This window comes from Narcine bancroftii, chromosome 4, assembly GCF_036971445.1.
Source record: "Narcine bancroftii isolate sNarBan1 chromosome 4, sNarBan1.hap1, whole genome shotgun sequence".
Taxonomy (NCBI): domain Eukaryota; kingdom Metazoa; phylum Chordata; class Chondrichthyes; order Torpediniformes; family Narcinidae; genus Narcine; species Narcine bancroftii.
In genome coordinates this window covers 211731114-211748138 of record NC_091472.1, presented here as the reverse complement: position 1 = coordinate 211748138, position 17025 = coordinate 211731114, and the positions used below count along the sequence as shown (strand labels likewise).

At 47.9% G+C, this 17025-nt stretch overlaps 1 protein-coding gene across 5 annotated transcripts in view; it reads left to right on the top strand.

Annotated features, from left to right (window-relative positions):
• The window catches only part of LOC138761530 (disintegrin and metalloproteinase domain-containing protein 23-like), a 209179-nt gene that overhangs the window by 58403 nt on the left and 133751 nt on the right, over window positions 1-17025 (top strand). For all 5 annotated transcript variants that reach the window (XR_011356355.1, XM_069933814.1, XM_069933813.1 and 2 more), the window contains exons 4-6: window positions 2489-2552; window positions 9824-9906; window positions 14689-14752. Coding sequence is in view for 4 of the 5 variants with exons in the window: in XM_069933814.1 (XP_069789915.1) it covers window positions 2489-2552; window positions 9824-9906; window positions 14689-14752 (211 nt within the window). In the remaining variant the exon portion in view is untranslated. The remainder of the gene's footprint in view (window positions 1-2488; window positions 2553-9823; window positions 9907-14688; window positions 14753-17025) is intronic.

The following is a 17025-nucleotide window of genomic DNA, read 5'->3' as shown; positions in this document are numbered from 1 at the left end:
CATTTTTGTGTATTTTATGGGTTTGAGGTTTCTGATCATGAAAATCACCTTACCACTTGTCTATCACATCTCGTTCTTTTTTAAAGATGTGGCTTCCTATCATAGTTTAAGTCCACTAGAAATTTGCCCTCAAATAGAGCTATTTTGGTCAGTCCAAGCATGTGTGGCTAAGCACTTCAGCGCTTGACGTCCTGTTTTGCGGAAACTGCCAAAATGTTTGGCCTGGAAGTCAGCCTGAAGAAAACTGAGGTCCTCCATCACCCAGCTCCCCACCATGACTACCAGCCCCCCCCACATCTCCATCGGGCACACAAAACTCAAAACGGTCAACCAGTTTACCTATCTCGGCTGCACTATTTCATCGGATGCAAGGATCGACAACGAGATAGACAACAGACTCGCCAAGGCAAATAGTGCCTTTGGAAGACTACACAAAAGAGTCTGGAAAAACAAACAACTGAAAAAAACCTCACAAAGATTAGCGTATACAGAACCGTTGTCATACCCACACTCCTGTTCGGCTCCGAATCATGGGTCCTCTACCGGCGTCACCTACAGCTCCTAGAACGCTTCCACCAGCGTTGTCTACGCTCCATCCTCAACATTCATTGGAGCGACTTCATCTCCAACATTGAAGTACTCGAGATGGCAGAGGCCGACAGCATTGAATCCACGCTGCTGAAGATCCAACTGCGCTGGGTAGGTCACGTCTCCAGAATGGAGGACCATCGCCTTCCCAAGATCGTGTTATACGGCGAGCTCTCCACTGGCCACCGAGACAGAGGTGCACCAAAGAAGAGGTACAAGGACTGCCTAAAGAAATCTCTTGGTGCCTGCCACATTGACCAACGCCAGTGGGCTGATATTGCCTCAAACTGTGCATCTTGGCGCCTCACAGTTCGGCGGACAGCAACCTCCTTTGAAGAAGATCGCAGAGCCCACCTCACTGACAAAAGACAAAGGAGGAAAAACCCAACCCCAACCAACCAATTTTCCCTTGCAACCGCTGCAACCGTGTCTGCCTGTCCCGCATCGGACTTGTCAGCCACAAACGAGCCCGCAGCTTATGTGGACATTACCCCTCCATAAATTTTCATCCACGAAGCCAAGCCAAAGAAGACAGGTGCTGTGTAAATGTTGTCTTTAGCCTGGGTATGCTTAGTCAAGTTAGAAGCAAACAGGCTATAAAAGCAGCTTACATATGCAAATGCTGTTCATTACATTGATATAGATTGAACATATTCTTCAGGTGAGCATTGATTGTCTTCAGGAAGATTTAGTGCAGCAGAAAATATCTCGTACCAGCTGTGATGCATTCTGTTACACTTAAGGCTCAAAGATGCAGCGGAACCTCAGTTATTAAGGAAGCCTATGATCTTTACTTTGGTTGTAAAATTAGTGACCAAGACTAGCCCCTGGACTCCTCACATTTTTGTGCAAATGAAAGCTTGGCCATCACAATGTGTTAGCATCATTATGTGATTAAACGTGCTAAATTCAATAAAAGTCGATGTTTCTTCAACTTCCAATGTGAGACAGCAAATCTGAAATTAACCTTGTGTTCGGCTTGAAATTGTCTGTCGTAATCTCCAATTGGGCTTAAGGCTGTCCAGGTAGAGTACAATGTGTTGCTCCTTGGCTTTACGTTTGGTCTCATATTGACAATGGATGGGGCAGAGGACGGGAGTGTCACTGGTTGGGCGTGTTTAAATGGTTGGCTATAGGAAGCTCAGGATTAGACCCACACGCAAACCCCAGGTATTTGGCAAAGTGGTTACCCAATCTGGGTTTGGTCTCTCTGATGTACAGGAGACCACGCTGTGTGCCGTAGATCAGGTCAGACGATGTGCAAGTAAAGCTCTGCCTCACCTGGAAGGTCTGTTTGTGCGACCCTGGATGGAGGTGAGGGGGAGTGATGGAGGGAGAGTGGGAAATGCCGGGGAAGGGGGTGGGTAGGGCATGAAGAGTGGGGGTATCAGTCAGGCATCACAGCAGAATGAAAATAGGGGGAGAAGATGTGGTGGGATCGCGCTGAAGTTGGCGGAAGTGTCGGAGGATAACGGGTTGGCTGGTGGGGAGGAAAGTCCTTGTTCTGCCTGGGTTGGGGGGGGCATTGGGGAAGGTGTGGCAGAATTACGAGAAACGGTGAGGAGATACCTTTGATATTCAAAATTAATTTAAATTTTAAATGTAGCAGTACAGCCCGGTAGCAGGAGTCCGTGGCGCTGAATTCCACCCAATTGACCCACATCCCCTGGTATGTTTTGAACAATGGGAGGAATCCAGAGCACCAGGAGGAGACCCCTTGCAGACACAGAGAGAACGTGCAAACTTCTCACAGGGAGCACAGGACTCGAACCTGGGTCCCAATCGCTGGCGCTGTAAAGGCATGGTGCTAACCATGCCACCAACTGAATGGCCTTGTATAATTGAATACAGAATCTTTGACTTATTTCTGCATTAATTGTCTTGCTTTCTTCCCTTGCAGTAATCTGTTGTCCTCCAATTACAAGGAAATACATTATGAGAAGCAAAAGTCTTTCTTTTCAAAGGTAAGCCATTATTTTAATCACTTCTGGTAGGTGGGGGGGAGGGGGGGCAAGGGGAATGGTTTCAGGTTACATACATGACATCACATACAGCCCTGAGATCCTTCGAATGAGATGGAATGAATGGGAGGGTCTCCAAAGTGGTCGCTGTCAACCCCTGGGTGGGGTGGGTCAATGGGACTATCCGAGGGGGTCGATAAATGCCAGGGGGTCAATTACGCGGGCACAGAATTAACATTATGAAGTTCACCGGGCTTTGGTGCTTGAAAGGCAAATGGTTACCTCTCAGGAAAGTTCTTGTCGGTTTTCTGAGAGAGATTCATTGTACACTGACACCCACCTAATTTACTTCCATCAACCACTTCAGTGTCTTGTTGACGAAACTTGTCCCTTCAGGGTTATTGAGATGATAACCTCTTTCTTTCAGGTCACCACAGAGTTCCTTTTTGTTTCGCTTATTCCAAGTGAAACATTAGGAAACCAGTCCTTTCCTCTTGCATGAACCACAAGGGCTTTGACTAGGCTGAACTAAGCACTCACAACCAGTCTTCCAAATGGGGTTTTCCACAAGCTTGCCAGCTTGTCTTGTTCCAGTTCGTTGCTGCTGCTGACTGTAACACTGTAGAACTGATCTGTGTGTGTGTGTGTGTGTGTTTGTGTGTGTTTGTGTGTGTGTGTGTGTTTGTGTGTGTCTCTCTCTCTCTCTCAAACACCTGTTTGACCCTCTGCTTGCAAAACCACATGACCCTCTTCAAACAGCAAGTTCTTCACCAGACAATCTGCTGCTCCGACAAGTTATTTCATCTGTTGCTTTTTTGTAAACAACAATCCATTAGTGAAGTCTCTTGAGCTCTCTCCAAAGCTTTTGCAAAGGCTCTGAGGCCCCCACATGTCTAGCATTAGCAGAGCTCCAGTATTTTAAATAAGATCTGTTTTAAACTGTTTGTATGTGACCTAAACTAACAAACCTGCCCCAATTTATATCCCAAAAACCTGTCACAACTGGAACTCCAGCTGCCTCTTGCTGGAGCCTAGCTCTGCCGGCTGAGGGAGACCCAGGCGATACTGGCAAAATGGTGCAGTTACCAGAGACCTGAAATAAATGCTGGGAGCACCCAGCAGGCCAGGCATTGCCCGTGGAGGGTGTGCTGCTAACTCTGACCGTTTCTCTCTTCATGGATGCTGCTTGCCAAGCTTCACAGGTTTCAGCTTTCAAGTCTTGAAGTCATCCAACTGGAAACGCACCCTTTGCCTTGCTTTCCAGCTGAGTCATCCACTCGGCCCAGAGTAGGATTGTGTGGCGGTGGAAGGAAAGGAGGTTTGGAGCGGGCCAGGCTTATGCCTGCTGAGGGATTTCAGTCCAATGAAACGTTTCAGGGCGTTCTCTCGCCACCACAAGCGATCTTAAAAATCCAGATTAGCACCGATTGGCAGTGGGTCCAGTCAGTAGGCCCCAAGAAAAGCACCAAGTGGAGGAGATGACGCAGATAGGTGACACTGACTTTTAGCCTCGGAATCAGGTCTATGGTGGAACAGCGCGCAGGAGGACTGGAGTGATCCAGAAGAGTTGCCAGGCCACAGGAGCACTGGAGTGATCCGGGAATGTTGCAAGGCTGCAGGAGGTTTGGGGCTTTGGAAGTCGATGGTGATCGCTTGGCCAAGGGGGTTTCTGAGTGGCAGTCGGTGACGAGTGCTCGGAACCCCAGGCTTGCAGCAGCAGTGATCCAGAAGGAGTCACGATTACATGGTGGGGGAAGTCAGCAGGCCTGTGTGAATTGCGTTCTTCCTGTGTCTGCATGGGTTCCCTCCCAGGGAGGGGGGTGCTCTGGTTTCCTCCCACCGTTCGAAACGATCCGGGGGAAGGGTTGTCGGTTGTCAGTTAATTGGGCGGCACAGGCTCATGGGATGGAAGAGCCTGTTACGGTGCTGTCTGTCTAAGTTTAAATGCTAGCATCTGAGATGAGACACAGTGGGCTCATCGCAAGAGAAATTGCAAACACACAGAAATTCTGCCTGCACATGTAGTTTGCTGAGATCAGATCAGGGCTGCAGCACTGTAAGCAATAAATGAGTACGGAAAATGAGAGGGAGAAAAATCCTGTGTGGATGCACACCCCCAAGCCTGCAATGTCAAGGTGACCGGCTCAGTCATGAACCCCTGGCCTGCACAGTGTCCCCCCTTCATCTCTTCAACCCTTTCATCTCCTGCTGAGGACCAATGTCAGTGGTGGGGGTGGGGGGTGGGGGGTTGAGGTGTGTGCCCTGCCGCTCCTTCATTCCCACCCAGGTCCAGAAGGCGCATGGGTTGGTAGGCCAATGAGCCACTGTAACCAGCCTCTGTGGGGTGGGGGGGGGGGGGGGAAGGTGCAAGTGGCAGGAGGATGGGAGAGGAGCTGATGAGCGTGGGCAAAAGAATAGGGAAACAAGCCAGAGGTAGCTTGGAGGGCCAGCGTGAAGTGGAAGGACTGGATGAGAATGTGGCCACTATGGCAGCCGATGAACTGGCAGACCTTTGCCGGGACGATGAAAGTGCCGGTAAATGCTGGCTCGTAAATCAGCGGAGCCTTGAAAAAAGCCTCCTGGCCTCCATTGCCCAGGGTGTGGAGTGTAAGGGTAAGGACGCCTTGGTTCAGCCTAAACTTTGGCGCATCCTGGGCAACTCTGGGCACCCCACTCCGGGAAGGCTTTGGAAAGGGGGCAGAGGAGGTTCACTGGGATGTTGCCTGCGTGGTTGACCTGGACCGTCAGAAGCTGAGGGGCGGGGAGTTTATAAAATGACAAGAGGCGTTGATTGGGTAAATGGTCAGAATATTTGTCCCCAGGATTATAAAATGTCAAATACCAGAGGGCATGCAAGAGGAGGGAGGTGTGGGGAAGTGACACATTTTTTACCCAGAATGGTAGATGCCTGGGGTAGTGGTGGAAGCAGTGTACAAGAGGCTTTTGGATAGACATATGAATGGAGGGACATAGAACAATGCAGGCCCTTCGGCCAGCGATGTTGTGTCGACCTGTATATTCCTTCCTTAAAAAAAAGAGTACTAAACCCTCCCTTCCCCGTAACCCTCTACTTTTTTTTCATCCATGTGTCTAAGAGCCTCTTAAACACCCCCAGTGCTTCAACCTCCACCCCCATCCCTGGCAACGCGCAGAGCAGAAGATCGTGCCCATTGGGAGCTGTAGGGCCTATTCCAACTCTCAGTCCTGCTGTCTCCTGACTTATCTTCCTTATGCAGGAGCCCGAATGAGCTCTGCCCCACCGGCTCCCCAGTTCCAGCACATTCCAGCCACTCACTTTGCCAGTAAGTTGCTCAAAACCAAAACCATCCCCGTTGGTAGCAGATTGAAGAAGGCATGGCCTGCGGGGTGGGGGTCTTTGAGGGTAGAAACTGCTTTTTTTAAGACACTGCCTCATGTCGATGTCCTCGATGGAGTGAAGTCTGGTGCCTGTTAACAACCCTCTGGAGTTTATTCTTGTCCTGAGAGTTGGTGCTTCCATATCAGGCAGTGATGCAACCAGCCAGAATGCTCTCCACGGTACATCTACATCCTATAGATGTTTATGAAAGTCTTTGGTAACAGATCGAAGCGCCTCAGGCACCTCACAAAGTATATCTTTGTGATTGCATCAATGTGGAGGCTCCAGGACAGATCTTCAGAAATGTTGGCACCCAATGGGAGTTCTTGACCCTCTCCACGACTGAGCCCCTCAATGAGGACTGGGTCATGTTCCCTCAACTCCCCTCGAAGTCCGCAATCATCTCCTTGGTCTTGCTGATGTGTGCAAGGTGGTTGTTGTCACACCTCCATCTGCAAGAGGTGGTGTCTTAAGAAAGCAGCCTCTCTCCTCAAAGGGCTCCACCAGCACCCAGGCCATGCCCTCTGCTGCCATTGGGTACAGGGGCCTGAAGATGAACAGCCATTGGCACAAAAGCAGCTTCTTTCCCTCTGCCCACAGTTTGGACAATGAACCACAAAACCCCCTTTCTCTTCTTTCACACTTATTTATTTATTTATTTTTATTTAAACTGTAATTTAGAGCAATTCTTGCACCTATAATGTTGCTACAAAGCAATGAATTTCGTGACGTGTTCATGCCACTAAATTCTGATTCTGTTAGCTCCTTTTCTCTCCGCACAGGCGTTTCCTGGGTGTTTTGGAATTTCCTGTCTTTATTTCAAATTTGCATGTTTCTGGTTAATTTTTATATTCAGTTAGGTGTGTTGGTGTTGGAGAAGCATGCTGGTTTTTCTAAACATTACAGAGTCTGGCTCATGTAGCCACTCCGTGGGGGTTGCCTCCCTCCCGGGAGCTTGTACTGCTCCCTGTGTGTGTCTCTCGCTCCCCAGGACTTTGCAATGTTTCCTTGGGGATCTCTCTCACTCCCCAAAAGCTTCCAATGCTCCTCCGGTGGTCTCTTGCTCTCTGGGAGCTTCCCCATGGATGTGTCTCACTAGCCAGGAGCTTGCGGCATTTCCTTGGGAGTGCCTTTCACTCCCTGGGCAGTGTGTCACATCTCCCCAGAAGTACCTCTCACTTGCCAGCAGCCTGTAACAGGAGTGTGTGGGAGAAAGCCGCTGTTTCTTGCACCAGTCCTCCGTGACCCTCTGAGTCCTTCCAGGAGATTGTGTCCAGCTTCGGATTCCAGTCTCTTCTATATCCCATGGGTGGCCTATGACTTGGGTGAGAATGACTTGTGTCCCAGACATGTGCTGAAGCTTCGTGTTGAGATGTTGGGATTTTTAAATTTAGACAGCACGGTAACAGACCATTTCAGCCCACGAATTTGTGCTGCTCAATTTACACCCCATTAACCTATACACTGGTATGTTTTGAACGGTAAGAGGAAACACCCCCCTCCCCTCCCAGGGGGGGAAGCCCATGCAGACACAGGTAGAATGTACAAACTCCTTACAGCGTGGGATTGGAACCCCGGTTCCGATCGCTGGTGCTGTAAAGGCATGGTGCTAACCGCTACCCCAACCGCGCCGCCCACGGATGAATCTTTTGAAACAATAAAACTTGAGTGATTTGCTGGACCGATCACTGTCAGCATCACTTGGATTGAATGTCAAAAGCACAAAGATGAGGCCACATCCTTTATTTACCTGTCCTATCTAATGTGGAATATTTTTCTTGACTGAAAATTCTGGAAACACTCTCCCGGTCGGGAAGCATCTGCGGAGGGAGAACACCACCCAGCATTTCAGGTTGATGATGCTTTGTCAGAATCTGAAGAGGAGTCTTCGATCTAAAGCAGTGTGTGATGGGGTTTATTTTATATTATATATTAATATGGCTTTAAAAGAGATAGATTGTGGGGGTTTAGTGTATAGATCTCTTCACAAACAGTCACACTTCACATCTCATTTAAAATGCAAGAGGATTGCTCAAGCCAGATAGTCCAGGCTCTGAGTGCTTTTGCAAAGACAATGAAATTGCTTTTGAAAGGAACTTCAAAAAGGCAAGTGCAAATGGATCGAAGCCCAGGCTCAAAATGCTGATAAAGATCTTTCAAGGATTGGGTTAGCCCTGCAAGAAATTCTGTTTTTTTACAAGCAGAAACAAAGAACAAACAGGATTCATCTTAGAGAGAAAGTTCTACAGTGGCTTTTAAGTCTGCAAAATGGCAAGCTGGCAGGCTTGTTGAAAACCCAATTTTGAAGATGGGTTGTGAGTTCTGAGTTCAACCTATTCAAAACCCTTGTGGTCCTTACAAGAGGAAATGACTGGCTAGAGTGTTTCACCCGAAATAAGAGAAACAAAAGGAACTCTGTGGTGATCTGCAAGAAGAGATTATAATTTGGAAAACCCATGATAGGCAAGTTTCTTCAGCAAAACACTGAAGTGGCTGATAGGAGGAAATCAGTTTGTGTGTGTGTCCAACGAGCAACAAATCTCTCTCTGAAACCAATGAGAACCTTCCTGAGTGGTAACCATTTAACTTTAAGCACCAGATCCTGGTGAAGATTCATTAATGTTAAATTCTGTGCACAGTATAAGAATTGCCTGAAACCAGTGAACTTGGAGGAATGAGAGGTGAGATTGGACTATGAATCAAAGAACTTTCCCAAACATGTACACATTACATACACGTGCACTTAGAATTAGAAGGAGGTTAAGTTAATAGTAAGAAGTTAAAGTTTGATCCTGTTTTTATGTTCAAAGAAATTTTGAAGTAACTTTTGTTTAAGTCACTATTTGTCTTGGTGAATTTCTATTGCTGCTGGGTTGTGGCGTCCTCTGGGCTCATAACAAAGTGACTCTCTGTTTATCTCTCCCCACGTGTGCTGAATGTTTTTATTTCGGGTTCCAGCATCTGCAGGCTTTTAGTTTTTAACCCTTGTGGAAGTAGAGGCTGCTTTTTGCCTCCTGATTATGAATCAGCCATTCTGGATTATTCAGACCTGCTCTGACAATCTGCACAGGATTGAAGATCTCAGCCATTGATTCTAATTTCTTTCTTCAGCGTAGTGCTGTGAAAGTCCTGCTGTGTAACCTCACCCCATTTTGTCTCACCACCTGCTACTTTTTTTAAAATTTTAGACATGCAGCATAGTAACAGGCCCTTCTGGCCCACGACCCAGTGCCACCCAATTAAACCCCATTAACCTACAACCCCTAGTATGTTTCAAACGGTGGTAGGAAACCAGAGCCCCTGGGGAAAACCCACGCAGAGACATGGGGAGAATGTACAAACTCCTTACAGACAGCGTAGGATTTAAACCCCTGTCCCAATTTTATAAACCTCATGGTAGAAGCCGATTCCACCCTTTGAAACTTGTGTCACCCAATTACACCCAAATTAACTTACAACCCCATTCATGTTTGAGAGGCAGGAGGAAATTGGAGCCCCTGGAGGAAACCTACGCATACACGTGGAGAGCGTACAAACTCCTTAGGGACCTCGCAGGATTTGAACTCTGGTCACTGGGGCTGTAATAATGTGGCTCTGACTATGCCATCCAAAGTTTCTTCTCTAACTATTCGCAGATCTCCCTCTCTTGTAGATTTCAACAAGGTCGCATCTTGTTCTTCCAAAATCCAGAGCGTACATGCCCAAATCCGCTTAACCTCCCTTGATGGGATGGAGACATTGCGTACAATAACAATGTGTGTTGAGAAGGGGATTTGTCCCTGAAAATGCACTCCAAAATCTCATTTTAAGAAAGCAATTGGTACAAGATGCTTTGAAGCATGAAAAAAAAGGGAAAGAAATTACAGAATAGGCTTGGCTATGAAAAGTTCTTTCTGACTTGCTTCTCTCTCCACAGGGAGGTGAGCACTGCTACTACCATGGAGAGATACGAGGGAACCCAAAGTCTAAAGTCGCTCTGTCCACCTGTGATGGGCTTCAGTAAGTACAACCGAGGAGGATTCTCTGATAGTCCTGTGTGGCGGCTTTAGGAGGGGAAGGGTCCCTTTGGGGGGGGGGGGGGCACCATTTCAAGTCTGCCGTCGCCTTCCAATCCGTCAGTGACCCTCCTGCAGCCCGTCAAAGGGGAGATGGGTGCGGAGGCCCTTAGCAGTATTGGATGTGGTTAGAAAGTGCCAAGCTCATTAACAGAGGGAGGGAGAGTGGGTGCAAGAAAAGACAATTGCATGAATATGGTGCTTAATGCAGTGCATCCGGGCAAGTTGCACTAAATCCAGTCCTTCCCCCCACCCCAAATAGGACCCCCTTCCCCCCCCACAAAACAAAAGGAAGCTTCAAAGACTCATTGCCAACACCCTATGGTGGGTGCACCTTGACTTCAATAGCAGAGTTCAGCTTCGAGTTGGCCCAACTCAAGTTCCGGTTGCAAGCTCGAAGAGGAGCCTTTGTCAAATGAGGATGTCTGGACACCGGGGTCGACTGCAACGCGCAAACCTGCTGGAGCAAACTACAGCAGGTCACACAGCAATCATTGGAGTCAGTGAAGAGCCCAGGCCCAAAACATTGGCCGCTCTTTACTCCCGCTGGGTTCTGCATGACCTGCTGAGAACGGCCAATTACAAGCTGGTTAGCCTGACGTCAGCGGTGGGGATGATATTAGAATCTATTATAAAAGAAGAAATAACAGAGCACTTAGAGAAAAATAATAGTATCATTACAAGTCAGCATGGATTTCTGAAGGTAAAATCATGCTTGACTAATCTTCTGAAATCTTTCGAGGATGTGATGAGGAGGGTGGACAAGAGAGAACCAGTGGGATGGGGTGTACTTGGACTTTCAGAAGGCTTATGATATGGTCTCACACAGGAGATGAGTAGGCAAAATCAGAGAGCATGGTACTGGGGTTGGGATGCTGACATGGACAGAAAATTGGTTGACAGAGAGGAAACAAAGAGTTGGGGTTAACGGGTCACTTTCAGGATGGCAGGATGTGATAAGTAGGGTCTGCAGGGGTTGGTGCTGACTCCTCAGTTGTTTATCAAATGTATTAATGATTTAGATAAGGGGATTTAGATAACATTAGCAAATTTGCAGATGACACAACTGGGTGGCAGTGTGAAGTGTGAGGAGGATGTCAGGAAAATGCAGGGGGGACTTGGACAGGTTAAGTGAATGGGTGGATTTATGGAAGATGCAGTTTAATGTGGATAAATGTGAGGTTATCCACTTTGGTGGCAGGAACAGGAAGGCAGATTATTATTTAAACGGAGTCAAGTTAGGGAGTGGGGTAGATCGCATGCAGGATCAACAAGCTGTGAAAAAGACAAATGACATGTTGGCCTTCATAAAAAGGGGAATAGAGTATAGGAGTAAAGATGTCCTTCTGCGGTTGTACGGGGCCCTGGTGAGACAACACCTGTCCAGTTCTGGTCTCCTAATTTGAGGAAGATCATTTTTGCTATTGAGGGAGTGCTGTGTAGATTCACAAGGTTAGTTCACAGGATGGTGGGATTGATATATGCCAAAAGGTTAGATAAACTGAGGTTTTATACGTTGGAATTTAGAAGGATGAGGGGAGATATGATTGAGGTATATAAGATTATTAAGGGATTGGACATGATAGAAACTGATTACATTTTCCCATTGTTGTTACATTTTCCCATTGTCCTTCTAGGACTGGAGGCCATAGTTTTAAGAATACAGGGAAGGCCCTTTTAGGATAGAGATGAGAAAAAAATGTTTACCCAGAGAGTTGTTGGTTGTAGATGCTTTGCTGAAGAGGGTGGTAGAGGTGGGTTCTCTGGATAAGTTCAGGAGGGACCTAGATAAGATTCTTGTGGACAAGGGAATTAAGGGTTATGGGGAGAAGGCAAGGACAGGGTACTGATAGTGGAAGATCAGCCAGAATATAAATGAATGGCAGTGCTGGCTCAATGGGCTGAATGGCGTTCTCCAGCACCTGTTGAATATTGTTTGTGCCCCCCCCCCCCAATGTGAAGACAGGGATGTTATAGAACACTATTGCACAGTGCAGGCCCTTTGGCCTGCAATCTTGTGCCAACCCATATAGTCCTTAAAAAATACTAAACCCTCCCTACCCCATAACCCTCTATTTTTCTTTCATCCATGTGCTTGTCCAAGAGTCTCAAATGCCCCTACTGTTCCAGCCTCCACCACTATCTCAGGTAAAGCTTTCCAGGCCTCCACAACTTTCTGGATAAAAAACTTACCCTGATGTCTCCCCTAAATTTCCCTCCCTTCACTTTGCATGTGTCCTCTGGTCCTCTGATGTTTGCTAATCCTGCCCTGGGAAACATGTGCTGACTGTCCATCCTATCAATGCCTCTCATTATCTTGTAGATCTCTATCAAGTCTCCTCTCATCCTTCTCTCCGCTCCAAAGAGAAAAGGCCCAGCTCTGCTAACCGTGTCTCATAAGGCTTGTTTCCCAATCTGGGCAACATCCTGGTAAATCTCCTCTGCACTCTCCACGGCATTCACATCCTTCCTATAATGAGGTGACCTGACTGAACACAATTAAGTGTGGTCTCACCAGAGATTTGTCGAGTTGCAGGACTAAGATTGGGCCACCATTGGCTTGTGCTCCAATGGGTGAATGGTTGGTAGTGCGATCACTGATGGGCACCTGGCAGCAAAGTGACGGTAAATGAAGGTACAGTTGGGTTTAGCTGTCACTTTGTCTACACAGAGCTGGAGCTTTTCTCTTTGGAGCGTAGAAGGATGATTTCATAGAGGTCTACAAGATTATGAGAGGCACCTTTTACCCAGGCTGGAGTAGCAAACATTGGAGGACATCTGTACAAAGTGAAGGGAGGGGAGACATCAGAGGTAAAGGAGTTGTGGGTGTCTGGAATGCATCGCCATGGATGGTGGTGGAGGCTGGAACATTAAGGGCATTTACGAAGCTCTCAGACAGACGCGTGGATAGAAGGAAGATGGAGGGTTATGAGATTGGGGGAACGAAGCTGGGCGGGGCTAAGATATGATCGGATGGAAGAGGTGGAGAAACAGAGAAGGGGGGGAGAAATTAAAGGAGGAGGTAAAGCAGAGATGGAAGCAGTGGACCCAGATGGAGGCCAGGGTCATACAGTGATGGGGGAATAGGTTTGGCGTGTTCAAAGAGTAACAAGTCCTCCACACGGTTTATTAACAGCGGTCTTTATTTCCACATGGGGAATTCACAACAGGGAACATGAACACACACACATGAACATGTGTGCACACACATCCACACTCCCACACACAAATAATACCCATCACTGATCATCGCATCTCCTCACAAATTACAAATTGCAACTCCTGTTTGTGAAATGAGGGTTAAACAGTACTCACCACCTCCTCCACGCCCCCTCCCACTAGCTGGCACAGCATACCGAGAAACTAAAGGGTACAAATGTGGTTTCAATTTACATTGGGTGAGACACTATGGTCTCCCCTGGCTGTATGCCACAAGCTGTACTGGCCAACACCACACAACTGGCTCTCAGGCATCGTCCACTGCTCACTACCAGGATCAGACCCTTCAGAGTCGGCCTTCATGTGTGGCTCTCAACCTTGCGTGGGCTAACTTGGATTGACGTGGGAGAAGTGCCTTTCGATCTGCCTGGTGGCCCTCCGGGCACGAGCACACGTATCTTCCCTTGTCGGGAACAGCTTCCTGTCCGACCTGTTGGATAATCCCCGGATAACACGACCAAATTTAGAAAAAAAGCAATCAGCGCTCATGCCAAGTCTCAAGTTTGCACTGAGACAAGGCACAGGTGTGTGGAGACCACTCAGATTGCGTGGTGCCTGGAATTACTTCTTTGCTCATATTCTTGCAACGAGGAAAGGAAACAGATGGAAAATTAACACTATATCAAGTCAAGTTCATTGTCCTCTAATTGCCCAAGTACAACCCGACGAAACAGCATTTTCCAGTCCTCGGTGCAAAAGATGCAGACACACAACCAGACATAACACGCATGCAGATGCTAGAATGTTAACAGTGCGGGCAGCTTTTGGATTAGATGCTATAAGCTGCTGTCCATGGTCAATTGCTGGCAAAGAATCCAGGCCCAAAACGCTGTGTGACCTGCTGAGTTTCTCCAGCGCGTTTGTGTGTTGCACAAGACTCCACCATAGGAGTACATGTTTGCCAGTTTAATACTGGGCTCAGCTCTCAGCATTCTCCTCTCCCACTGCTCGCTTCCCAAGTCCATCCTCTTCATAATCTTCAGCCTCCCTCCACTCTGCCCTCCACCAGCTCAGTGCCTCTGATTTTTCCTCCAGTCTGCTTCCCCGAGTTTTACACAGGATGCAAGTGGTTCCCCCACCTACCCCGCAGCAGGCCGGTGGGGGAAGGTTCCAATGACACTCCTGCTCACAAAGCCCATTCACCAAGCTCTCATAAGACCGCCATTTTCCCAATGTCTGATGTCATCCTAGTCAACCTCTTGGCACTTTGTCCACAAAGAGACCAATTCCCATAGACTGTTCATTGACCTTAAACACTGACCCTGTTCCTCTCCACAGATGATGCCTGAACAGTTGGGTAACCAGCATTTTCAGATTGTAGTTGATCTGGGCTTTGTAACAATTCCAGTAAAATGTGCTTTACTCATGTCAGCTTTACTGCACTTATCTTTCATTTACAATTACTACGTCCAAGTTCTAAATAATTTCTCTCCTCTCCCTCCTTCCCCTTCTCCCCTCTCCCTCCTTCCTTTCTCCCCCCTCCCCTCTCTACCCCCCATTCCCCCAGTGGCATGTTCGACGACAACAACCACATGTATATCATTGAACCACTGAGGCAGACACACACACCGGTGAGTACCGTGCTCTTTGCTCTGTGTGGCAGTGGGGATGGGGGGGGGGGGCCTGGAGTGTTGCTCATCTGGAGGTGACATTAGGGTTGAGGCAGACATTAATTGCTCCAGCCCCCAGACTGGTGGGGGTCACTGGAGCTGTGGTTGTTGGGGGTGGAGAGGGGGGGTACTCGAGCAGTGTTGCCCATCACCTCTTCACAGTGGCCTTGATGGAATGGGCACCACATGGATCAGGATCACGTACACCTGCATGCATGGAAATGGAGTTCAAGGCAGGTCAATCCACAGAACCATGTCACGCAGCGTGGGTCCTGGCCCTTTGGCCCATCGAACCAGTGCCACTCGTTTAAACTCAGCCAAGGCTCATCCCAGGGTGTTTTGGTTCACTGAAGCAGTGGGTGAATTGGTCACTATCAACAGCCCCTCAAGCATAGGACATGGAAAAATACGGTGGGGGTTTGTGTATGTGTGTGGCGGGGTAGGAGGGGGGTTCATACAGGAATCTGTGCAGAATTGGTGGAGTTCATGGCTTGTTTCCATGCCATGTGACTGAATCAGAAGGAAACCCCTGCGGTGGCAGGGAGAAGGTTCAAACCCCATGCACTGCAGTGAACCTCTGTGTCACTGAGCCTGCCCGTGGGTACAGACAGTTCCTTGCACAGCGAGGCATCTCAAGGTCTCTCATGGAACAAGGTGTCAAACACGACCATCGAGCTAGTGTTTAACGTGTGCTGAAGGGGGAATGTTGAGGAAGAGTTGGGAAAGGGAATGAGGGATCCAAACACAGTAGTGGAACTGAAACAGTTTGGAAAGTTGCAGGAGGTTCAAACACCTGAGGAATTTACACTGAGAGCCGGAACTTTTAAGTTCGGATCGAATTCTGCCTTGCTTTGTAAATCTCTCAATGGTCAGTTCAATTATGCTTGGCATAACGATCAGTATTACGCTGTCCCAGCGCCAGTGACCCGGGTTCGAATCCAGCACTGTCTCTAGTAAGTGTGTACGTTCTCCCCGTGTCTGCATGGTTTTCCCCGGATGTCCTGGTTTCCTCCCACCGTTCAAAATGTACAGAGTGGGGGTGGGGTTGCAGGTTAATGCGGGTGTTTGGGTGGTCCGGGCTCATGGGCTGGAAGGGTCTGGTACTGTGCTGTAAGTCTAAAGCTTTAAAATTTAAATTTAAAGATGAATCGAATTGAAGTGGTTAACTTCCATTATCCACGCTTGTGGAAAAACCCCCAAAGCTTTTGGGAAGACCCGGCCCAAACCAGCCGGATGGTGGGAATATTTCCAGCAGTCAATCACTTGCAGTTCTGATGTTCTTGGGCCAGGCCTTGCACTTCATTGTGGTCATCTGGCTGGCGTTATTCTTGTGCATGTCAATAAAGTATTCACTATTCAGCTATTTTTAAACCCAAATTAATCCGGCAAGATGCCAGACGATTAGTTTTCATTTGCTGCTGAAAGAGGCTCCCAAAGAGTGTGAGAGTGGAGGGAAAAAAAAACCCATGCAATGCTTAATGAATAGTTTAGAGCAGTGTTTCTCAACTTTTCTATTCCCACTCACATCCCACCTTAAGTAATCCCTATGCCATTGGTGCTCTGTGATTAGTAAGGGTTTGCTTAAGGTGGGAGGTGGGTGAGAAGAAAAAGGTTGAAAACCACTGTTTTAATCGTCCCTCATTGACTCATTCTGTGCACCATTTCACAACTCCAAAGGAAATGGGCCAATGACCAATTTTCTCAAGCCAAATTTTTCAGTAACAATTGGGTCTAGAGCAGTGATTCTCAACCTTCCCTTCCCACTCACATCCCACCTTAAGCAACCCCTCATTAATCACAATGCACCGATGGCCTAGGGATTACTTAAAGTGGAAAGAAGAGGTTGAGAACCCGTGAGTTGGAGGGTGGTTAGTAAAAGCCAGATCTGTACATTAGAAGCATCTCCGTGAGCAGAACGAACATGGAAAAGATGAGTGGAAATCATTCACTGGTGGGCTGACGAGTCAAATTCACGTCCAAACACCCATTCCTGCTGCTACATAGTGTTTCCCTCATGAGGATCCCAGTCACCAACCTCTTGTGGGGGGGGGGGAGGGTTTAACAACTGCATGAAGAACAGGTTGGCGGTAGGTTACGCCCTCCTGACATTGCCAGCCAGCACCGTGGTGCAGGGGTAGAGCTGCTGTCTTTTAAAATTCTACATTAAAAAAAATTTTACATCGAGACATCGCGCGCGGTAGCAGGTCCCATGAGTACGTTCTATCCAATTCATA